General features: G+C 44.1%; 1 protein-coding gene across 3 annotated transcripts in view; it reads left to right on the forward strand.

Moving 5' to 3' along the window:
• Positions 1-25848, forward strand: part of MOB3B (MOB kinase activator 3B) — a 203659-nt gene that overhangs the window by 166064 nt on the left and 11747 nt on the right. For all 3 annotated transcript variants that reach the window (XM_012454624.2, XM_064380759.1, XM_064380751.1), the window contains exon 3: positions 6338-6540. In XM_012454624.2, coding sequence (XP_012310047.1) covers positions 6338-6540 — 203 coding nt within the window. The remainder of the gene's footprint in view (positions 1-6337; positions 6541-25848) is intronic.

The following is a 25848-nucleotide window of genomic DNA, read 5'->3' on the forward strand; positions in this document are numbered from 1 at the left end:
CAGTTGTTTGCAGAACTTGAGGTGTTTGGGGGCAGTTCTCTGGTATCCCCGGAGACAACCTTTTGGTTCTCACTCTTCAGACCACCGAAGCCCAGGTTCAGCCCAGCACTAATCACAGACCAGAGTCTCATTCCCAAGTGTTGGCCTTTCTCTTCAGAAGAAAAGGGAAAATGATGAAAATAGGAATGATTAACAGCCAGCTCAGAACACACCCCCCCGCCCCGACCCTGCAATCTCCCGGATCTTCGTCAACCAAAGCATTTCTGCGTATTCTAAGGGACTTGTTCCTTTTTTGGCCTCCGTAACAAGATAAAATAAGTAACACAAGCCATTTAGGCTACTTATTTTCTTTCAGAGGTGCCTGAAAAGGAAGGATTAAATGAGACGTTTGAGAGCTTAGTGAAAGGGAGGGGCAAGAGGGAAAGAGGAGGAAAGAAAAATGGATCAAAGTGCAGAAATTACTGGAATTTTTATTAAATTTTCTTGAGGAGAAAGATTTACTAAGTCAGAGATGAAAGGCAAATCTGCATGGGGCCCCAGAGAAATTATTATGTTTCATACTCGATTTAGCTCTCACACTGAATGTGGCTTGGAGATCAGAAAGTTGTGGTTAGACACATTCATAAACTCAGCAGGGCTCTGTCAGATGCGGGTTCCTGACTGAGTACCAAGGTTTCCTGAGCAACAGAGACAGGGCTGCAGGGCTGTCTCATCAGGCCTTCAAGAGAGACTCCAGGCCTGCACTCTCCACCCTCACCCCAGCACCCTGTCCTGCCTCTTCCTCAGCCTGATTGCCCAGAAACTCTCATCTTGCTTTGAGTCTAACTGGTGGGTAGACTTTGCTAGAAACTTATATTAGTGATTGGTTTGGATTCTGGCCTCTGCTCAGGCATGTTGCTAAGCTCACTCCAAAACCTGAGCTCAGCCGGACCTATTTCAGATTCATTAACTCCATTTCAGTACTGATCCATTTGCAGAGAGCAAGCTACACCTCCTGACCCAAGGCCATCCAGGCCCAGGGTTATCGTTGGACACCTGGATGTCCATCCCCTCTCTGTGGAGCACTAGTCTGAACACACTTTTTCAATGTGGCCCAACGTCTTGGAGTCTGAAATTTCCCAGCTTTTAATCTAAGATTCACAGGTGGTAGTTCAGGGTGGGATAGAGAAAGGGCATGTTCTGAGACTCAATTAGTGATTGCAGATCACTTAGAGATCTTGTGATCAAAAGTTGTTTTCTATATAATCAATACAGGCACATATCTAACAGTTTGGGATTATTGCTGATGGTTTATCTGGATTATTGTAAGACTAGTCAAAATTTAACTTCAAACCCTTAAGATATTCAGACAATTTCAGTTAAGATTGCTGGTTAATATTGTCTGGCATTAACTTTCTAATTGAATACAGTGACTGAAAATTAACTCTCACCACCTGAAAAAAAAAATAAAAGATTGAAAAGAGAAGAAGGAAGGTTTCAATGGTAAAAAGAAAGTTTCCGATTTTTTTCCTTTCCACACCCTGGACTGGATCACAGTGTTCCTCATTGCAGAGTTTTCTCTTCTCCACAAAAGCAATATGCAGCCTTCCATGCTAGGACTGCATATAGCAAGAGTCTGGCAAAAAGCTATCCTTTCTGCTGTGGTTTTTTGGTTTTTTTTTTTTTGCCTCCCGCAAACAGGAGATAATAGATTCACATCTTGACTAAATATGACCACTGTTGTTTTCTGATTCAATTTTGATTGATGAAGTATTCCCTGTCTTGCCTGTACCAGGTGCTTTCAAAGGTGGAATCAAAGTATAACACAGTCCCTTTGTTCAGAGAACTTACAGCAGTATAAGACATAAGTTTGAGAAACTCGTAGAAAATAATGCAAGTAGATTATACTCCAGGGATTATTTAGTACCTGCCACTGTAAGTTCTTTGCAAGTTCAGAATTAATGTATTAATGTCCAGACTCCCATCCTGAAAATAAAGAGGCAGGAGGAATTTAATCCCAAAGTGTGTTACAAAGACCATGTGGTCAATGGGATACCAAAACTAACAATTCACAATAGAATACTCACTATCTGCAAGGCGGTAAGCTAAATCTTTTAGATGCTTATGTATTCAATCCGCACAACAACCTAAGCTACAAATAACATTAATATATCCCTATTTTTCTTTAGGGATGGGGAAACTGAGGCTTAGAGACACTAAGTCATCTGCATATGACTACACTGTGAATGAGTGGTAAAGCCAGAAATGAAGCCTAGGAATTCTGATTACAGACTCTGTGTTTTAAATTGATAGCTATTATGAGCAAAGGGGAATCCAGAGTTAAAGAGGACTGTTTGTTTCAGATGTCCTCAGATCCTTTACTATGCTTGGGTACATTGTAAACCTCTGTGAAAGCAGCATTTTTGCCAATATATTTGGCCTCAGAATCCTCTCCTTTTAGCCAAGGATCTCTCAAGATGAGTGATTTTTAAAACACATAATGGGGAATACTGAAGTGGAGGGTCTGTCGTATCTTATGTACTAAGAGGCAGAAGGAAGGCATTGGTTATGGTCCTGACGTTGGGTCAGTTGTGCCATGTAGACCACAAGTTGCACTTTGCTAAGACCCAGTCATGCACAGCTCCCCTTGTCTAGGCTGCCATTGTAGCTAGCCAAGTGTCCATTTGAGGTGATCCAGTTGCCTTTCTTCTTCCAACTGCTGAACTGGATTCTTTTAAAACAAACATTTTTTGAGCTCCTTCCACAAGCAAGCTAAGTGCAGGTCATAAAATGGTGTTCTTGGCTGGACAGAATAGCTCACGCCTATAATCCCAGCACTTTGGGAGGCTGAAGTGGGAGGACTGCTTGAGCCTATCAGTTTGAGACCCTCCCTGGGCAACACAGTGAGAACTTGTCTCTACAAAAACATTTTCGAAAGTTGGGCAGGCATGGTGGCATATGCCTTAATTTTCAGCTACTCGGAAAGCTGAGGCAGGACGATTGCTTGGGCCCAAGAGGCTGAGGCTGCAGTGAGCTGTGATTGTGACACTGCACTCCAAGCTGGGTGACAGAGTAAAACCCTGTCCTTGAAAAATGAATAAATAAAAATAAAATGGTGTTCTTGTCCCTCACCTTCCTCAACACCATAGAACCTGTAAGATATTAAGAAAGAAAGTGTTTTGAAGCCAAATCTCCATCTCCTTTTACCTGTGTGGCCTGGGGCAAATGCTTTAACTGAGCTAACCCTCAGTTTCCATTTTTTAAAAAACTGAAATAATTCCACTACTCAGGGTGTCACTGGGATTAAATGACATTGCACACACACAGATCAGCTCTCATTTAGAATTCTCTTGTCTTTTAGTTATTTAGTAGAGATTGGACACTTCCTTGCAGTACCAGGAAGAAAGAAAACCACTTCAAATCAATCGGTTTTCACAAACTGGCGCTCTGGAGCCTGCCAGGAAAGGGAGTGTGTCAGCAGGCTGCATCTTGTTCTATCTTGCTGCCATGAGGCCAGTTACACAGAATGAGAAAGTTCCAGAGTCTGCAGAAGAGGTGGACATCTGGGTCTCTCCATCTGAAGGGACAACCTCTTCCAAGTCCCACCCTCTGAAGAAGGTTTATTTAAAACACACACACACATACATCTGAACATCCATAAGGCAGAAGAGAAAAGGGTGAAAATAGCATACAAACTATAGAATTGGCCCTGAGCCATCAATAAATAGATGCATTTTTCAAATGCATGTAGCTTTCCTGTTCTTTGCCCCACACTCTGTGATCTGGATTTTGTCTCTGGCTCAGCAGTGGGGTTTCCTAGGCTCCCAAGGGCTCCCAGCCTCTGGAGTTGGCCTGGGGTGACTGCAGTACATGCTGAGCATGTCTCGACTTGAACCATTTGCAGCTTTTGCTTTTAAAGAATGAATTACATGCAAGGGAGGGAATGGTGGAAGAGTGGGGCCTGACATAGCAGCGAGAGCCACGAGATTCTGAGCCTGGGGTCCCACCTACCCGAGGAGTTCAGGTGGGAAATAACGAAAGTAGGACTTACTCCCAAAGTTCCTATTAAGTGCCAAGCACAGTCCAGATACTATTATAAAACCAGTACAAAGTAAATTTATCAGTTTTATAATAAAGTTGAGTGATGAAGACTCAACTAAACTAAAGATCTAGTTTAAAATCCTAGCCCTACTACTTACAAGTTACAGAAGCCAACTTGCCCACAGTCATACAGCTGGAAGGGGAGCAGAGCAGCTCCTACGACTTATTAGCTATGTAGGCAAGTTAGCCTATGTAGCTAGTAAGTAGTAGGGCTAAGATTTTAAACTCAGTCTTCCAGATTCCCAAACCAACTACTCTAAAGCCGTAGCCCAAAATGGATAGGCAAGAGGAAAACCCCCTTCAAGGCCCAGAGACAAGATCAGAGACCGGGTATGGAAGGATGGAAGGGAAGGCACAGCCGAGATTTCCAGGCTGAGTAGAGGCAGAGATGGGGGGAACAAAGTAGCTTGGAGACCATCTAAAGGGGGGCTAGCGATTGCCATGAGCATCCTCAGTGTGTCCAAGACTTTGCCTTATCTGTAGTCAGTGTGGAGGGTATGGGGCCTGGTTATAAGGGCCACACAGATAAACTGGCACAGCTGAAAGTCCTCGTGTCCCCCATTTTGGGATTTTAGAGTCAGGCTGACTTGGTTCAAATCCCAGCCCTGCCACTTTTTAGCAACCAGAAGTCATGCCACAGAGCCTCAGTGCTATTTCTCTATGAAACATTAACAGGAATAATAAAACCTATTCCACAGATAGATTATGAAAATAACATACGTCAACATCCTGGCATTGTCACCAGGTGGGATACAGGACTCCCCTTGTGAAGGGAACATACCTATCTTAGAGGGAATTTCATCACTTCTGGGAATCAGGCTTCAAAGACTCCAGACCCTCCCCCAGCATGGCAGCAGCAGTTCTGCAGGCCCCATCTCCACAGAGAAAGCAGCCCATAAACTCTGCATGCGGCTGCCCTCCACCTTCTCCTCGGCTCTACCTCGCCCTCAACCCCAAATCCCAGCATCTGTTGCCCAGGCAGTCAGCTGCCAAGCTGTGCCAGAGCCTCTCCCTCAGTTCGTTTGATAAGTTGCCACTTTGTTGCGAAGAAAAGCCCGCATCAGTGCTGGGACCCAAGGGAGGCAGATCTTGTCACTGCCACCTGCCAGACGTGTTCTGTCTCATCCTGCCCTGGGGTCCCAGGTGATCCCATTACAGTGTCTCACCAGACAGCTGCCACTAGCTTTCTGTGGAGTAAAGTACAGCGAAACTCCAGGCTTCCTCAGGACTTGGGGCATGCCCTGTGCACAGCTCTACAATTTTGCTGAAAGGCTACCGGTCATTTCTACCTTTCCTTGACAAGGGTAATTCTTTTCCTTATAACAACAGACCCTACCTTGCAGAGAGAAGGGAGGACGTTATCATTTAATAAGCTCTCACTATGTTCTAGACACTGTAGGAGGATCTTACGTTAATACCCTCCCAGCTATGTCAGGAAGACCTGATTATCACCACTCTTTTATAGATGAGAAACCAAATGTCAAACACCTTGCCCACAGTCATACAGCTGGAAGGGGAGCTGAGTAGGAATTCGAACAATGTCTGTTTAGCTTAGGAACCCGTTACAACGTGTCACCACTTAAGGAAAGTGTAAATAACAAGACAGCATAAGCAGCCTTTGAAGGAAGTGGGCTTTCGATCCTGCAATTTGTTGCTTTGACGGAGCTGGGAGTAGTCATCAGACAGGAAATCTGAGTGACTCCGCTGACCATTCACCCTTTTGGTGTTATGAAAAACAAGACCTCCTCCCAATTCTTACCTTCCTCAAAGAGACGAAGGGAGAATCTGTGTGATGTATGATCTGTGAAAGTTATTGAATTTGCCCACCTCAGAAACAGTATGTCTCAGGAAAACCTTGCAAACTGGTTTTAAACACCCTGAGAGGGGTGTTTTATTTTGACTCATGGTACTTTTAAAAACTTCAGGTTAATTGCTAATGTTTAAAAAATGCAGCAGGTCCACATAGAACTCCAAATTTCTGAATTATGTTTAAAAATTAGAAGCTCTAACAACACTGGGCCTCCCTCCCTATATGGCCAGTGTTGGCTGGAGTCACAGCAATTGCTTCCTTTGATGGGGCGGTAGAAGGTGCTTTCTAGTTTGCCAACACCACCCCCACCCCCACTCCCTATGACTCCTGTGACAGGGGGTGCCAGTCCTGTAACGTTGCCCTCAGACAGTTTTCTGGTATTAGGGGAAAGAAGAAAAGGATCTTTCCCGCCATGGTTTCATTCTTTCTTCTTTTTTTCTTCTCTAGGCATTCCCTTTCCAAAGAACTTTCTTCAGATCTGCAAGAAGATCCTGTGCCGCCTTTTCCGGGTCTTTGTCCACGTCTACATCCACCACTTCGACCGGGTCATCGTGATGGGTGCAGAGGCCCATGTCAACACTTGCTACAAACACTTCTATTACTTTGTCACAGAGATGAACCTCATAGACCGCAAGGAGCTAGAGCCTTTGGTAAGTGACACCATGCAATAATGGTACCCAAGTCACCCCAGGAGCTCAACCATTTGTCATAGTGCATTGTCAGTCCCTGAAAAATGCTCACTGATGGCTAGCTATTAGCCAGAAGACTGCAGACGTGGATGGGGTTTAGTGGTCAGCCAACAGCCAGGAGATGCCAAAATGTCCACTGACACCAAATAAGTGTCCGAGATTACTCTCCAAGAGGTGGCAGAATGTGGTGGGAATATAATAGTTTGGGTCAAAGGGAGTAGCTTTAATTCACAGCTCCAAAGTCATTCTTCCACTTATAGAATTCCTTAAATGGGCATCTTTGACATATTATCTCTCACTCTGTTGATCAAAGATGATCAGAAGCATTTCTTCAGTCAGCAAACAAATCTTTAGTACCTACTATGTGCATACAGTCAGATAAAACTGCCTTTGAGCAGCTTTTACTCCAGAGGTAGTGACGGAAGTTAAGCCCTAAGTAAGAATACAGTTTTATGGGGACTTTGCTTTTCACACTGAGTTTTCTGTGATGCAATTTCAATGAAATGTATTAGAATAGAGAACATTTGATCTGATTAAATCCTTAGTGTTACTGTTTAGGTGAATGAGGACTACTTTCATTTTCTTCATAAGCTGTCTTTCCAGTGGCACTCAATCTGTGCTTCAGAAGGCAAGGACCCCTAAAAACCTCATCACCTTTTGCAACCTGCAGCATCTCAATGTGGATGCTTTCATTTCATCTGAGTTTATTTGAATGACCAGAGTACTAGGGCCAGCTGTCCTCTTTTGCCACCCTGTATCCCTTTATCTTTATGTACCTATCTTAAAACACAGGTTTTATTATTTTTAGTTTTTCTTTAAGATGGGGTCTCACTCTGTCTCCCAGTCTGGAGTGCAATGGCGAGATCATAGCTTACCATAGCTCACCCTCAACTCCTGGGTTTAAGCAGCCCTCCCACCTTAGCCTCCCAAGTAGCTGGGACTACAGACTGGCATGGCCTCTTTTTTTAAAAGAGATGGGCTCTCACTATGTTGTCCAGGCTTGTATCAAACTCCTGGCCTTAAGCACTTCTCCACTCTTGATCTCCCAAAGTGCTGGGATTACAGGCATGAGCCACCACACCTGGCCAGGTTTTACTATTATTTAGGTATGGTAAAGCTAACAGATCAGATGACTGTCATCAAAAAGAGAATTTGTTATACTCACACATCCCAAGAGAAAGAGCCATGCCACACCACAAGTGAGCATGCAGGAAAGCACCAGGGCTAGTCAGGAGACAGAGGGAGCGGAGAAAGCATGGATAGAAGGAACAGGCTAGACAGGGTAAGCAGGTTTAGGGTTGGCTAATTTAAATAATCTCTAGAGCCTAGGGGTTATACCTAATTGTCTGGTACTTGGCCCTAGGGTGGTTAGTGTGAGACCCTGATGGTAGAGTATTTGGGGTGCAGGCTCTGCAGGATTGGTTTGTATTGGTTGTTGTGTAAACAGCTTGAGGGCAAATTGTTTACCGTCACTAGGAATTGGCTAGCTCTGGGAGGGGCAGTCCCTCCAGCGTCAATAAGGCCCCTTTGATGTTAGAGAATCAAAATGCAAAAAAATAAAAGATATGTTTAATACAGTACAGTACCTGTACCTGGCAAAGAAGATGGTGAATTTCACGTATCATCTTTAGTGTTTTTCACCTTGAAGTTTATCGTGCTATGAGACTATATGGCAAATATATATATATATATATTGCATTACTCAATAGTCCTGAAACAAAGCAAGACCTTTTTTTTTTCCTTGAGATGGAATCTGACTCTGTCACCAGGCTGGAGTGCAGTGGCAAAATCTCAGCTCACTGCAACCTCTACCTCCCGGGTTCAGGCGATTCTTCTGCCTCAGCCTCCTGAGTAGATAGGACTACAGACACCACCACGCCCAGCTAATTTTTTGTATTTTTAGTAGAGATAGGGTTTCACCATGTTGGCCAGGATGGTCTCTATCTCCAGACCTCCTGATCTACCTGCCTTGGCCTCCCAAAGTGCTGGGATTACAGGCGTGAGCTACCACACCCGGCCAAAAGCAAGACTTTTTGGAGTACACTTGAGATGCCTCACATCTTTACTTAAAAAAGAGCTCATTTTCTTCATTTTCGTTTATAAGAGCTTTCTAGAAGGCTCTCAGGGGCAGGAACTGAGTTGTCTCTGAATGCAGTTGGACAAATAGTATGGAAAGAAGCTACAATTCATTGATGGCTGCGTTTTATAAAGGCTGTTTTGGGTAAGCAGCCACTACAGGAAGATAAGCTTGTGCAAACAGCTCAAGAGAGTTAAGACTGGAAACTGTTGATAAAGCCAATTTCAGAAAATGTCAAGGATAGAGGAAAGATAGACAAGGGCAATGTAAATGAAGAGCCAGGAGAAACCACTGCAGTCTCCTAGATGGTTTCAGTTCAGTTCTCTTCTGTGGCCGTGTTCAAGTAGATGGAAAATACCTTCTCCAAAGTCCCACAAGAAGGAAGAGGCTGTGGGAGCACTCACACTTTCAGTTTCACTGAGCTAAGGGATCAGAAACACCAGGATAGAGCTGAAAGTCAGTTTCTCCTTTATGCCTAGAAGCATAAAGACAACATTGTAGGATAAAGCTGAGTGTCAGTTATCAAGTAGAGAAAGGCTTTCTTTGCCGTCAGAAAACTCACTTATTTTCTATAATTGAAGGAAGGGCTCCAAGGCAGTGCCAGGAACTAAAGTCTCAGAGTCACAGAATGGCCTCAAAGAAGTCAGTATCCTAGACAAGAGCCTCTTTGGGGGGCCTGGGAGAAAGACTTTGATTAGGTAAACCAGAAATTTTGTAACAGTGTAAGTGAGCAAGAAAGGTATCAGGTTTTATTTCCCCAGAAGTTTACATTTCTTTAAATCTTGCTTGCAATAGTATACTTCCCACATTTATGTGTTAATTATAATTACAGGGAAATTCATGCTTATAAATATTCATACTTTTTAAATGCTTAATTGTCTGAACTTATATATTTGTTTTATACTAATCAAAACCTATAAACGAACAGAAATAGATATTAAGAATGTTTCTGAGGTGAATCATATAATGTCAGGTTCTGACATTTAGCACATGCAGTGTCCATTAAGAGTAGATTGTTTAGGCTTGTGGATTGCTATTGCTGAAATGACCATTTCAACAGTTGACAGCGCCAGGACACCTAACTGCTAATACTGTTGCAATGCACATTCTCACATCAGGCATAGCATCTCAAGTCAACACATTTTTATTTGATTTGCATATATTGATACTTTATATATGCAACTCAAGTTGCTCGGATATTCTAGGTACATAAAAAATTTATGCTGTCAAGAAATTTATAATACAGTCTGAAAAATATAATAAATGTCACCCATTTTTGGTCCTCAAAAGATGAGGAAGGAGTCAGGCATTTGGCTTCACATTCTAGTCGTACATTCTTTAGAATCTAACATAGCTGGGGCCAGAAGGGCAGCATTTGTCCAGCCAGTTTCCCTTAGAACATCGGCATTCCCGGAGTTCCCACGCCACTGGTGGGAATTCTTGGTGTCATGCCTTAGGATTCCACAGTGTGGAACTCAGAGACCCCACCCCTGCCACTGCCTCATGTTTCCCTCTGCCTTGCCTCCACCATTGCACAGCCACACATCTCTGTTTGCTGTTGTCCGACGTGGACTGAGTATCTACCACACAGGTTGTGTTGAGGATCCATCCAGCACCCCACTGGGGTAGGAGAGTCAGTATCATACAGTGGCTAAGAAAAGTCTTAGACTCTGTGGCTTCCAATCCTGGACCCTCCATTTACTATCTTGCAACCTTGAGTGAGATATATGGCTTTTCAAAGCTTCATTTTCCTCATTCATAGAATGGGTATGATAATAACAGTTATAAAAATTAAATGGGTTAGTCATGTGGCGAGTGCTTAAGAAATGTTAGCTGAGTGAGATAATTAATGATGGTATAGTAGCTGGCCTGTAGGTAGTGGAAGTTTCTGAATTCTCCCTTCCCTAGCTCCCATGACCCCTTTCTGTCTTAGTGATTGATTCCCTAGGTAGACTTCTAGCAGATGTAATTAATTATATTTGTACTGGTTACTCTCATGGGATTGTTAACTCTTTGAGGGCTAGGAATATAAAGGACATATTCCTGCCTTGCTTAGGGTACTTAGTACCTAATCAATGTTTAATATATTTTTGAATTGGGGAGAGTGCTTTAAGGATGATGCACCTCCATTCAAAGGGATTACACACTGGTCACTCTCAATACACCTGTCATCTCAGAATGTGCCTGCAGACCTCCACTTACCCATTTCCATGTTGGAAATAGTGCTTCATCCTATCAGATTAGCAATAGAGATAGAAAGCAAAATAAGGCAGAGAGCAGGGATGCATCATCAGCTTTAGGCCTCACAGAGAAAGATGAGGCCTCAATTCTCAGTCATTCTCTGTTCCAAATTCCAGATAGATCACCCAGGAAATCTTGAATCCTCTCATACTGCTTTTGTGCCCTGGTGTGTCAGGCAAAGGGTAACCAACCCTCCCTGTTTTAGCAGTGAAATTCTCATGTCCTGGGAAAACCCTTGGTCTCTGTCAAACTAGGACGGTTGGTCACCCAGGCCTCTGAATGGGAATACAGTTTGGAATTCAGAAGCTGGGAAGAGGTCGCCCTGGCTAGTCTGGTGAAGGCCAGCACTCCACCCACCCAGAGCTTGCCTCTTGGCTGCTATTGGGACCTGCTGTTCAGCTGCTGTGGCCGGCAGCCTGGGAACCCCGGGAAGCACTTGCCATTTCACTTGGTCTCCAGCAAGGAAGGGGAGCCTGGCACACTGACACAGACACAGACATGACAGAACTAGATCGTCCATTGCTCATGTGAATGCAACAGCTGAAGATAACTTGAACTCAAGCAACTTCACTGTTGGAGGAAACAGCCCAAATGATGCTGATAATCAGAAAATGGGCCAGGCCCTGATTGAATGAGCAGGCTGCTGTTGGCCCTTGGCTGCCAGGGAGTCAAGTGACAGAATTAAGCTAATCAGAATTATCTTTAGCAAGCACAAATGGCCTGCAGTGTTTTGTTGGCCTTTCACTGAAAACAAAAGCAGACTCAGAGAGGGCTGTTAGCAATGCCATAGTTGTGAATGGAGAGCTGATTAGGGCAGTGGAGGGGAGAGATTTGTGAGGTGGGGAGGACAGACAGGAGGGGACTTGTTCACCCTAATGCACCTGCTGACCCCTGGGTGACCTTGGTCCAGGACCTTCCCATTCTCTCTCCAAGGCTCCATTTTTTTTGTTTCTAACAATGAAGATGATTATACCATCACCCACCTTGTAGAGGTGCTGCAGTGGAACCAAAGTTTGGCACAGGGCTGTTCTGTTACCTTATAGCAGGGTGCTTGGACCATAGGGGTTTCTCAGAAGGAGTCCACATACACACACACCTGCATCAGGATCTCCTGGAGGAAATATTTTATAAGTGCATTCTTGGACCTCACCCCAGATACACTAAATCAGAATTATTGAGATTAGTACCTAGTAGTAAGCACCCTCAGTCTGCATTTCAAACTTTAATGTGCATTTGAATCACCAGGGGATCTTGCTGAAATGCAAATTCTGATGCAGTACATCTGGAGACTTGCTCCCACATGATATTGATGCTGTTGGTTCCCAGACCACACTTTGAGGAGAAACAACCTAGATGACAATTACCCTCAAATTTGAAAGTTACCGTTTTTAGCACTTCATCTCTTCTCTAGGATTGGGAGTTAGCTCAGTGGGGTGGGAAAGTAAAGCAAAAAAAAAAAAAAGAGAGAGAAGAAAAATCTAAAGATCAGTGTTTGCCAAGAGAGCTCCTCAAAATGCCAGTCCTGAGTGATAGTCAGTGAAAACAGACTTCCTTCTGTGGTCAATCAAATGAGTTTACAAAATACGACATCATCTCCGCCCTTGAAGATTTACAGTGCACAATAGCATATCAAAGGCTTTGAGAAGGTATCCAGTAAAGAAACTTGTTCAATTTCGTGTAACCCACCCAAATTAACTGCATTTGGCTACTGGGCTTTTTTGTTATTACTCATTGATATCTTAGAGATGTCCTGATCCGTGGAACACACCCCAGGCAGCACTGCTCACCTTTGTGATGTGATGTGTCTCTAGATTTTGTATCTTTTCCTCATGCCTCCACCCTGGCTTCTAACCACACAGCTACCACTGTCTCACGGAGAGGGATGGGTGAGGGAAGTGAAACTCCACATGGGAGAGCTTCACACACACACAAGAAATGCAGTCCTGTTCATCCTCATCCTCCCACATCATTGTATGACAGACACCCCATCGTGGAATTCTTACCATGAGCATGACACACAAGCATTTTCAAGAAGTAATAACTTCATTTCTTCAGTCCAAGGTAATCTATTAATTCCTCTTTACATATATTATTTCATCTCCTCACACTTATTACTTTTTTTTTTTTTGAGACAGGGTCTCACGCTGTCACCCGGGCTGGTATGATCATGACTCACTGCATCCTCTAGCCTCCTGGGCTCAGGTGATCCTCCCACCTCAGCCTCCTGAGTAGCTGGGGCTACAGGCACATGTCACCACACCGAGCTAATTTTTTAACTTTTTATAGAGACAGGGTCTCACTATGTTTCCCAGGCTGATCTAGAACTCCTGGGCTTGAGTGATCCTCCTCCCTCGGCCTCCCAAGGTGCTATGACTACAGATGGTGCCCAACCAGACTTGTTACCATTATTTCCAGCAGATGTGATGGGCAGTTTCTCAACATCTGAACCACATTCCTCTCCATCCCTCATCACTGCCATTTTGTCACACCAAAGCGCATGCCCCACCCACAATGTGTGAGTGCCTCTTGGCTAATAATTGAGATTTATGGGTAGGCTTCACCACCAAAACCATCCTTTAAAAATGGGTGCTTTTTAGAACAATTTGAGGACCAAAGATTTGGAAAGACTTGTCTCATAAAGGCCCAGCCACAAACCTCTCCAGGCCCCAGCATATGCTGACCTCGTGTTGCCCTAAGAGGCAGCCAGGCCACACCTACACTTCTCTCAGAGCTGCTTGGGTGAGTGCAGTAGCCAAGGATGGCCTGCAATGATAAGATCAAGTCAGGACTGTGAAAAGAAGCAGAACCTCTCGCATGAGCCAGAGCTACTCCCTAAAATAGCCAGCAATGAAGAGCCATTGTGGGGCTTCTGAAAGGACCCTTTCTTCTGAAACATCATCTGTACAGAGGCCTCTGGATTGCTTCTTGTCAGGCGGATTCTTTGGCTTTCAGCCAGATGGCTTGGACATGGACACAGCCATTGTGGAAGAGCTGCAGCCTGTGAAGCTGACAGTTTGGGCTTTACAATGGCATTTCCGTTTACATTACCACATTAGTTACCACATAGGGCAAGACAGGTAATGGCTCTGAGCCTCAGTTTCCCCATCTGTGAAAGAGATCATCCCTAGAATTCTCCCAGCTTGACCTACTGAGATTATGATCTTTGACATGGTATATCAGCAGCCTTGTCATCTTTTATCCAAGACAGCCTTTTCTCTTTGCTTAGAGAGGCCTTCGTGGATTCAAACCCACCCTGGGTGTGCAGCAGAGGGGAGTACATGTTGCAGAGAGTAGCTGGAGTGTGCATTCATGGGGCTCTGCCAGTTCAGATGACAAGTATGTGTGTGTCCAAGGTGGCATAGGCTGTTGCTGGTTGTTCAGGATAATGCAGAGGCTCAGAGATGAGGGGAGAGCCTGCCAGAGATCATTTTAGGAGACTTGGCAGATGTATTCTAAAGTGTCAATTGGAAAAATAGCAAAGACATGTGACTATTTCCAATGAATTGCCTTATGCTGGGTAACTGGGGATGTGGCAAAAATAGCCACATGTCTCTGCCAGTCCTATTTATTCATCCTTTGTTGATGTCTAGAGAATTTTTGCTTCTGGTTTATAGGATGCCGGATAGTTAGTTTTTGTTTGGGGGTTTCTCTTTGTTTTTAATTTCGTCAGGGATGAGATGTGGCCTCATTTACTCTGGGGCCTAAAATATGATCAATTACAGTTGAAGATGACTCCCGTAAGAAAACTGCCAGCATATAATATTAAATAATAAAAGCAAGATTCAAAACTATACTGGAAAATCACTAATCATATATCCATAGATGCTAAAGGAAATAGAGCAAAAAGTGTCAACAGTGGTTTTCTCTTGGTGTTATTATAGATAATCCTTTTTTCTTTTTTTTTTTTTTTTTTGTATATACTTTTTGGGCCTTTCTAAGTTTCCTGTCACAAACATGTTTCACTTTTATAATCAGAAAAATCAACCTTTTGCTTTAAAAGGCTTTTCCAACCACTTGTGACTATTTCGATTAAAATTAAATTAAAAATTAGTATCTTAGCTTTACTAGCCACATACTAAGTGCTCAAAAGCCACACGTGTCTCATGGCTATTGTACTGGATATCACAGATACTGAACTTTTCATCATTGTGGGACATTCTCTCACACCACTGAGCCAGAGGCCCTACCTTCAAGAGCTACTTGTAATCCACTATTAACAACCACTCTCTCCACAAATAGCTGCCACATGTGTTCACATTGTCTCCCTGCTGCCACATGAGGCATTTCCAGTTCATTGTTTAAGCCCCTGGTATGGTTGCTTCTCTTTGCTAAGCCACTTCTCTCCCACTTTACAGACAGGAATAAGTAAAACTCAGTACCTTCTGCTCTACATTTCTCCCTAGATTTCCCATCAGAACCTCCCTCTCAGGAAGCTGCTCAGTGTCTTAGGGGAGCTATTGGTCTGAGACACCAAATAGTAATGGTCCTTTTTATTTTTTTGGTGTTCTCTGCAGGGTTGGAAGTTGCTGCAGGATGTCAGTCACAGCAGGGATTAATTCATCTTCATGAACATTTATATGAAAATGGAAATAGTCAGTATGGCTTGATGCCCATATGTAAGCCTGCCAAATTTTGGCTGCTATGTGTGGTCTAGACTAGTTTAAATTTCCCGGCCAGATAAGATTAGATTCTTTGGCTCCAAAAAATGTCAAGCAAGTATTAACTTGGGATTTGTATGAAGGAAGGTTTTATTTATTGAAACATAACACCATATCTTTTCCCACCTGTCCCACTACAATAAAAACATGAAGGTAAGGCAGGTTACAGTCAGTCCCTACCCTAGGGACTTGTGTGGTCACTTGTGTGGTCTTAGGAACACTTCTTCCTATGAAATAATTTTATACATAAAGGTCAGATATACAAACCACCAGCAAAGCCAGTTAAGCTATAACGTACCAGAGCATAATACTAATTAGTTTTAATTCCAAGATGTTGGTGCTAATAGAGCCCTATTACATTGTGCACAGTGTATCTGGACCAATAGACAAGAATAAATGCATGGAGGCAGATCTGGAAGAGGAAAGAGATATGCAGACAGCTCCATAGGGAACTTCCCAGAGTTCTTTGAATGGGCCATGCCCTCTCACCTCCAGGCCATGGCATGTTCAAGTCCTTTGGCTTCCATGTCCTCAGCTTAAGTCCTGCTCATCCTGCAAATCTAGGCTTAATTGCCCATTTCTCAGAGACAACTACCTTTCACTCAAAATGTTAAGTCCCTGCTAGCTACTCCCAGAATGCCCTGATTTAAGAGAGGGCAACCAAGATGGAAACCACTATATATCTTCTACAGACTAGAGTCAGAAGTGATAACCCAACCCTCTTCCCATTTTCCATTCATTAGAATAGAAAGTCCAGCCCACACAAAAAGAAAGGGGAATTAAAGTCCATTTCTTCCTGTTTTTTTTTTTTTTTTTTGAGATAGAGTCTTGCTCTGACACCCAGGCTGGAGTGCAGTGGCATGATCTCAACTCACTGCAACTTCTGCCTCCCTGGTTCAAGCAATTCTGTCTCAGCCTCTGGAGTAGCTAGAATGACAGGTGCAGGCTACCACACCCAGCTAATTTTTGTATTTTTAGTAGAGAAGGGGTTTCACCATGTTGGCCAGGCTAGTCTGAAACTCCTGACCTCAAGTGATCTGCCCACCTCGGCCTCCTAAAGTGCTGGGATTACAGACATGAGCTACCACGCCCAGCCATATTTCTTGAAGAGAGAAATGTTAAATAATTTTTCAACATATGTTTAAACCACCACAGAGACCAACATTTTTAAACTGGTGAAGTTTTCCTTTGACCTCTGCATTTCTCTTTCTTTTCCCATTTTCTACATCCGAAAGCACAAGTTGGCTACCTCTCCAAAGTGCTCATTGCTCAAGAAATCTGACTCTGTGAAAACTCCTATTTCTTCTTCCTCCCCTTTCTTGAAAGAAACCAATCTAGCCAAGTGTATACGTTTTCTCACTTCCCATTCAATTCATAGTAACTTGCCCTCCACCACTCCAGAAACCTGGTCCTTTTACTGAAGTACAGTTGTGAGTCACATAATGCTGGGAATACATTCTGAGAAATGTGTCTTTAGGCAACTTCATCATAGTGCTAACATCATAGAGTATACTTACATAAAAATAGATGCTATAGCCTACTACATACCTAGGCTACATGGTATATAGCCTATCGCTCCTAGGCTATAAACCTGTATAGTGTGTTACTGTTACGAATGCTGTAGGCAACTGTAACACATTGGTAAGTATTTGTGTATCTAAATGTAGAAAAGGTACAGTAAAAATACAGTATGAAAGAAAAGATGGTCCACCTGCATAGGGCACTTGCTATGAATGGAGTTTGTAGGACTAGAAGTTATTCTGGCTGAGTCAGTAAGCTAAAGTTTGCTTACTTTCACCCTGTACCTTCTCCCAGAATCCACCCTACACGCAACACCTTGGCTAGACCTAATGGTGATTTCGTCACCCCCTTGCTGGCAGCAATCACCACCCTACCCTAGAAACCCATCCCCCAAGATGAACTTCAGAAGCCTGGCACCTCACCTGTGCTACAGCACCCATCATGCAAACCCCAGGGCACTATGCTCCAGGCACATGGCTGGGTGCTGAGGATACAGTGACAGGCCAGGCTTGGTCCTTCTTATGTGTGCAGACATATGGATGGTCTTAATTTTCCCCTAGTAAAATAAGAAGACATAGCCAAGATCAGCAGTTACCAAGCTGTGGCCCTTAGCACACAGGTTCTGTAATTTGCTGGGGGAAGCTAGAACCCAGTGCAGGGACCTTACCTAATCTGAGCTGCCACATCTCTCTTGTGAATGGTGTGTGTGTAAGATTACATTAGAAGAAACGGTTTCTGCTGCTAAAATTAGTTGTAAATCCATTAGGATAGGTTTAGATTCCCTCCAGTTCTGGCACGTTGTGGATCCAGAATAACATAGATCGTCACTGCCTTTCCTTTTACTTAGTTTATTTCTAATAGTATAATTTTATTTATTTCATTTTATTTTGATATAGAGTCTCACTTTGTTTCCCTAGGCTGGAGTGCAGTGGCATGATCTGGGCTCACTGCAACCTCCACCTCTCAAGCACTTCTCCCACCTCAGCCTCCAAAGCAGCTGAGACTACAGGTGCGAGCCACCACAACTGGCTAATTTTTTGTATTTTTAGTAGAGATGGGATTTTACCATGATGGCCAGGCTGGTCTCGAACTCCTGACCTCAAGTGATCCGACCACCTCGGCCTCCCAAAGTGTTGGGATTACAGGCATGAGCCACCACACCCAGCCTCTAATAATATAATTTTAAAATAAGAGTTGGTGGTAGAGATTTATGTTCATGTCTTATTAAAATATTTTCACATAGAAGAACTTTAAATGGCCTGTAATAACTATATATATTTTTTAATTTGATTTGTTCAGCTCTAGAGGATGTAATAATAGAGAAGACTTTTAAGTAAAGCTCTGAGCCAAGTTCTGTAGAAAATGTGTTTATGTATTACCTCATTCAATCTGCACACAATTCCATGAGATAAATACTGTTTTTATCTTCATTATAAAGAGGAAGAAAATCAGACATAGAGGTGAAATAACTTGTCCAGTGTCACACGGCTCTGTGGAGCCAGGAGTTGAGCACATAACAGTGTGATTCCAAAACCCAGATACAGCCTTTCCTAGACCGTTCTGGCTGCTATAACAAAACACCTCCGGCTGGGTAATTTACAAACAACAGAAATGTATTGCTTACTGTTCTGGAGGCTGGGAAGTCCAACATCAAGGTGCTAGCAAATTTGGCATCCGATAAGGGCTTGCTCTCTGCCTCAAAGATGGCACTTTCTGACTGCATTCTCACATGGCAGAAGGGCAAGGAATCCCCTTCAGGTCTCTCTTATCAGGACACTAATCCCATTTATGAGGGTGAGACCTTCAGGACTTAATCATTTCCCAAAAGGCTCCACCTCTTAATACTATTACAGTGGGCATTAGGTTCCAGCATGACTTTTGGAAGACACCAGCATTCAAATTATAGCATGGTATCTCCTGAGGAAACTAATTTGAGGTGGATTTTTGCCCAGAGACGTACTTACTCAACTAGATTCTGATGATCTACACTAGCTAGATGATTCCTAAGGGCCTCCAGGTCCATGAGCTCAGCTCTCTCCCTCTCTCAGCAGTGTGTGGCTCTGGGACCATAGTCAAGTCACTTTAGATACCTGAGCTCATGAAATACACATAGTGCACATAATTGAGAGACTCAGGTGAAATAGCAGTAAGAAGCCAATCCTAGGTGCTGGTGTAGCTCAAAACATATGACCACTGCCCTCAAGGAGTTTAATGACTATGGATCAGAAGACCCAAACCTAAAGTCAACAGAGCCAGCCAGGTAACAAATACCAGTTAACAGACAAGTAGCAAGAAATAGGAAGCTGTGGGGGCAACCACCATGCAACTCCAGCTACTGGTTTCAGGGCGGGCATAGAGGCCCAGTGCTTCCAGACCGAAAGAATTTGGAACTCTAGCATTTTAGGTGAATTCTCCAGAATTTTAAATGGTGGCAACTACTTAGGACAGTTCTTGTATCTTATTTTATTTTCAAATCTACAGGCCTAACAAACCCCTTCTGGGACTACAGTTTGCTTAGGAACCGACCATCTGTTTGCAGTCATGCTTTATACAGGGCCTATGGTGGGCAGGAGAGGTTCTGACCCATTACAACCTGGCAACACATCCACAATGCCCACATTGAGAGGGTAATTTTTAGTTTTCCCTTGTCCTGAAAGCCCACAACTTTCAAGCATAGAAAGCGAAGTGTTTGAGTGTGGGCTTGGGGGAAGCATATGCAGGGTTTCAGTGAAGATGACAAGACAGTGGTCATTTGATTGGGTTGATGTCAGCTTCACCCCATGCTGCTGCCTACTGGATCACCGTTGCTGGCCTACAGTGACTATATTGCCGCAGGCACCAAGAGACAGAGCATGGCTGTTCCTTTGTCACTGGCTTCACTTGACACGACCAGTGTCATCGCCAGTTGGCATTTAGGTCGCTGACCCTGTCGCAGCCAGGCCAAGACTGTAAGCAGCTGTTGTTATTGTATGTGCCTTCTGCAAACAGTAGAGCCTTCAGAAAGTGCACTGCGCAGCACCTCTGCTCTGGGAAAGGGGTGGAAAGGACCAGAGTGCTCACAGCACGTGCAGAAGGCATTTCATCTTATGCATCTTTGGAAAACATTGGCAAATACACAAGAATCAAAAAAGTTGTTAGGCCACATCCACATCCAGCTTTAATGTTACGGCCTACTGATTGAAGGGGAAGACTTTTCATTAAGGTTGGCACTCTTGCCCATATCTAAATTCCATTGTTATTTCAAGGTTTCTATCGTGGTTTCTGCTTTCTTTGGAACTCACTCTTTCCCTGGTGGCTACGACAGCCTTTGTATGTATACTGCAGAGGAATCTTCACAGATGCTCAGCGGGTGTGATTTTTCCCTTTGGTGTCACTGGTGTAAGATGTTGAGTTATAATAGGTTCTCATAGTTACTCTATTTTGCTTTTGGTTGCTCGCGCAACGGTACTTGGCATTTTGCATTAAAAGAAGGAGATTATTCTAAATGGAAGAATTCTCATTTGTATTTCTAATACTGACAGTGATAACAGAGGGAATTGAATTAGTTGGGCACGGATGGATGTTTTCTTGGAGACACACACACACAAGCACCCACATGAACGTGCACTAATGCTTGTTTTTCCCAATAAAGCTTCACATCTTTCAAAACTCCTTCCATGAGAATTTTTGTTTCGTTTCGCTAATGGACTTATGTATGAAAATCTTCTTCCTTGAAGCTTTTGAATTTTTTCTCTAAAATGGATAGCTATGGGTTTTTTTTTTTTAATTCTAATTTTTTTTAATTGTGGCAAAATACACATAAGGAAATTTATGATCTTAACTTTTTTTGTTTTTGAGACAGAGTCTCACTCTGTCGCCAGGCTGGAGTGCAGTGGCATGATCTCAGCTCACTGCAACCTCTGCTTCCTGGGTTCAAGTGATTCTTCTGCCTCAGCCTCCCAAGTAGCTGGGATTACAGGCATGCACCAGCACCTCCAGCTAATTTTTGTATTTTTTAGTAGAGACGGGGTTTCACCATGTTGACCAGAATGGTCTTGATCTTTTGACCACATGATCCGCCTGCCTTGACCTCCCAAAGTGCTGGGATTGCAGGCGTGAGCCACCGCGCCCGACTGATGTTAACTATTTTAAGTGTACAGTTCAGTGGCATTAAATGCACTCACGTTGTTGCGCAATCATCACCATCCTCCAGCTTCACACTCTGTATTGTGGTACCTGTGGCTTTTGTTTGTGTTGCCGTTTCCTCACATATGAATCAGGTCTTTAGGATGTGCATCTGAGACCAGGATAGGGAACAAAAATTACGTGAAGTAAAAGGATATCTTGCTTTATTTGTCTTGAACTGAACCAGTGCTGCTACCAATTTTCGAGGCATTACACAATTTCCCTCTTATGTTGAGAGCAAACCACAGTGTAACAACAGCAGCATATAATGCCCTGCATTGCTAAAAGCACTAAAATTCCAGCCTCATAATAAAAGACGAACAGGTGAGGAAGGAGCCCTAACAAGTAAAAATGCTTTTGGCTTATTAAGCACATTTCCTTTATGTAAAATTGATACTGTCTTCATGGATCATTCACCAGGAGTCTGAGAATAAGGAAAGAAGAGGACTTTTCTCTTTCCAGACTCTGAAAGTCAAAGAGGTTTAGCTCTAAGGGACCGTAGGCATGTAGAGTTCACTCCACTCTTGTTTTAGAAGTGTCTTCCTACTGATGTAACATCACTGTTCTCCCAAGACAGAAGACTGAGCTATTTATATATGAAATAAATATTGGACTATTTATTGCCAGGTCAATTTTGGAAAGGCAGCTTGGGGATTCATTTATAACCACATGGGTTAAAACTAGAGTCTCACTGGTCATGGTATTGGCATGGGGCAGCGCGGTCAGTAAACCTTCCTGAAAAAGCCCCGATGCTAAATGCTGGTCTCTGTCACAGTGGCTCAGGTCTGCCGTGGAAGTGTAGAAGCAGCCACAGGCGTTCATCCATAAGTGGGTGTGGCTTGTTCCAATAAAACTTGTTTATGGACATGGAAATTTGAATTTCATAAAATAATCATATGTCATAAAATATTCTTTCTTTAACTATTTAAAAATGTAAAAGCTACTCTTAGTTTATGAGCCATGCAAAAACAGGTGTGGACTGGATTTGGCCCATGAACTGTCATTTTCTGGTCCCTGATCTAGAAGAAAAAGAAGATTCTGAGGCCTGTTGATAAGATCCAAATGACATCTTGGTTTAAATTCTCACTTTGCCAGGTATCAACCATGTAACCCTGGGCAAGTCACTAACCTCTCCAAGTTTCAGTTCCTCTATGGGGGTAGCATAATGGCCACCCCATAGACCTGAGAGTCCATGACAGTCGGGCACAAAGTGGTATGAGCGCCTGAGGCTCGGAGGAGACCAAATTTCTCTCTGTGAGAGCTTGAGAACATGTTTCAATAGGTGGTAATCAAACATCTAGCAAGAGATCTCATTGTATTAAAAGGAAAATTTTAGTTTGTTTCATGTTTATTTACTCTATCAAAATAACACTTCCTTCCTACCAAAGGAGTGAGACTGCTTAGAAACTACAGACTTCCAGCCGGGTGCAGTGGCTCACACCTATAATCTCAGCACTTTAGGAGGTCATGGAGGGCGGATCACCTGAGGTTGGGAGTTCAAGCCTGACCAACATGGAGAAACCCCATCTCTACTAAAAATACAAAATTAGCTGGGCGTGGTGGTGTATGCCTGTAATCCCAGCTACTCGGCAGGCTGAGGCAGGAGAATCGCTTGAATCCAGGAGGCGGAGGCTACAGTGAGCCAAGATGGCACCATTGCACTCCAGCCTGGGCAACAAGAGCGAAACTCCATCTCAAAAAAAAAAAGAAACTACAGACTTCCTAAATTACAGGCTCACCGAGGAAGCACATTCCCATATGTTTTCATCGGACACACAATAGAAGTCTTATTAAGCAATGGCAAGCTCTGTCCTGTGGTGAATTCAGCTAGGCTGAATGGCTTCTATGGAATCCTTTGTTTTCCCAGGGGAGGTAAATTCTTCCTTTGGGGACCCATGCCCTGAAAGTTCAGAATACCCCCACCAAAAGGACAAACCGTTTGTTCAGAATTTCTTAAATGTCATTAAGAGTTTGACCCATTAAGTTTCTCTTAGAATAAATAAAACTCTGGTGCCTACAACCTAACCTGGAGTTTCCAGAACTCTCTACTCCACTGGCCAGTGCCTGCCCTCCCACTCCTGATGGAAAGGCCGCATGACAGAAGCAAATGGGAGAATTCCTTCCCCTGCCCTCCCACATCCAGCCTTTAAGGAGCTGCACAACCCCACAGCGGAGCATTGGGCCGTGCTGAAATCTGTTTGGTTCCTCAAAGTGAGTGGGTGCACTCAGTCACCCTTTGCTCATCCCAGAACACGGGGCAGCAGAAGCATCTGCCAGAAACCAGTCCAGCTGTGCTGACAAATGCTGGGTGTGAGAGGGAGGGAGCCAGACCCCCGCCAGCTGTGCAGACCTCCATGGGGACTCTGGAGAAGCTGGGCAAGCAGAGAAGAAAAGGAGTGGGGAGCAGCAGCCGAATGTCAGCGATCTCAGTGCCACGTTGAGCAGAATCACAGGTTCCTTTGATCACAGGTAGCCTCACTCTGAGCAGAAATCAGGTTGGATCCCCTGTCCCATCCGTGCACCAGCGAGGCGGACCGGGGTGGGAAGGACATGGTAGCTGGATCCACAGAGCAAGGCAGGGTGCTAAAAAAGCACAGAGTTGCAGAATGAGGGGGTGGGCTGCAGGGCTCTGGGGAGGGGATCAGGAGAGAAGCAGTGACCACAAACAGTTCTGATGAATGCTCCTGCTTTCACGATGCACTGCGAGGCGGCCACCAGGCGTCCGTAAGCCATCTCCTGTGGTTAAGTGAGAGAACTTCAAAAATGTGCAGCTCTGTCTTTATAAGAAGCAATGTAAATCAGGAGGCTGAATATGTTTACATAAAGTGACTTATTTTTAATGTTTGTAGGGTTTGGGGAAAAAAAAGCAGTTTGATCCTTGTATCGGTATGAATAAATACTCTCCGTGGGTGGCGAGTGTGTGTGTTTATCTAGCCACACATATGTATACGTGCACTTGGGAGCCTGCACGTATGTGCACACATTCACACACACACACCCCGCCAGTGTGGACACGCCCTCCGTGTCAGTAATGTGGGCTGTTGTTTTGGAACAGAATTAATCAAATAAATATTGTTCTGTGTGGTTTTGGGAAGTCTGGCCTGCCTTGTTTCTATTTTTATTTCGTTTGGCTTATTTGCCACCTACATTCCTAAAAGAGCAGAAAGAACATTTCTAATTCCTGTGTGCTGGTTGGATCCTGTGTATACGTAGAGTTGGGAAAATTTTAAAAAATATTTTTGTAGCCTGGCTGCCCTGCCTGCCCTACCTGCCTTAGAAGAATTCAGACTTTGGGATGTTAGCAAAGGAAGACAGCAGCCCTGGCTGGGGGCCTCCTGGGAACCGTCCCGCCAGCCGAGTCCCTGCTCCCCTGGCCCGTGCTGGTGTGGTACCGACTCAGAGAGACTCAACTGAAACAGCACCTGTATATATGAATGAAGATATTTTCAGCACAATGTCTTGGAATACAGTGGACTGGTTGGGAGGATGGATTTTCACGTTTCAACCTTGGCCAGAGTAGTTACTACTTAGGTGATCACAGCCAAGGTATTTAACCTCCATAATCTCTCTGTAAAATCAGGATGACACCACTCACCGCATAAGACTGATGTAAGGACTGAATGAAATGGTGTCCAGCACAGAGCACAGTGCCTGGCACACAGAAAAGGTGCAGGGAATGAGAGAAACCACTCCATTTGGAACACAAGACACTTGTGTTAATTAACTGTGGCTTTCTTATCACTGCCCCATCTTGTTCACTCTCTCTTGTGACGTGGCGCTGCTTCATTCATTCATTTGCTCATTTCTCAAGTTATTCATACCAATAAAGCCTAGGTCCAAAATAAATTTAAGGTGGCTGATGTCAGCCCCTACTGGAATTCTCTCCCAGATGCTATGAAACAGACACAACAACATTACAAAAAAAAAGTTTTTAAAAAAATGTTTTGACCTCATGCCTGAACCTCGCCTAAGGAATCTGCCCTTGACTCCCGGTTCCTTCACCCTCCTCTGAAAAGAAGCTTCCAGGCAGGAAGCCCCACCAGCTTGACCACTGCAGAAAAGGCTTTGAGGGCAAGAATAAAGTGCCCTGAGCCTAGCAGAGGGCGTTGCAGGGAGATTCTCCCCAAGGGCTCCCAGGGATCCCTGACCTGCAGCAGTCCCTCCATGGCCTCACAGAAACAGCTGGGGATGGTCCAGGAAAGCAGCCTGAGCAGCCCTGGACTCACCCTCCTCACTCCACACTGTGGATGCAACTGAGGGCTCCTTAGAAAGTCATGCCCCATGAGGCCCCACCTGTGGGGTTACCTGCCTGTCCACTGGAGTCGGGGTGGGAGGGGTCCTTCCCCTGGAGTTGCCAAGGCATTTGGAAAAAGGCCAGTGTTATTTCCTCTGATACATATAGCTATTTGGATTCTAGAAAGCGAAAAGAGAAACACCACGGGAAGTGGGGAGCCAGCCTCGTTTGGACAGCTGTGGTCCCAACAGCGACACAGTGGCCTCCCTGTGCCCGAGGCCAGGCAAGAGCTGGCCTGCTGCCATTCCCACCTTCCACAGTTCCCGCTTTCCCACATAGACTTGGCTGGAGAGTTGTTTGGGATGTTTTGTATT

This window comes from Aotus nancymaae, unplaced genomic scaffold, assembly GCF_030222135.1.
Source record: "Aotus nancymaae isolate 86718 unplaced genomic scaffold, 86718_ANA_hifiasm-v0.15.2.pri h1tg000003l, whole genome shotgun sequence".
Lineage (NCBI taxonomy): Eukaryota > Metazoa > Chordata > Mammalia > Primates > Aotidae > Aotus > Aotus nancymaae.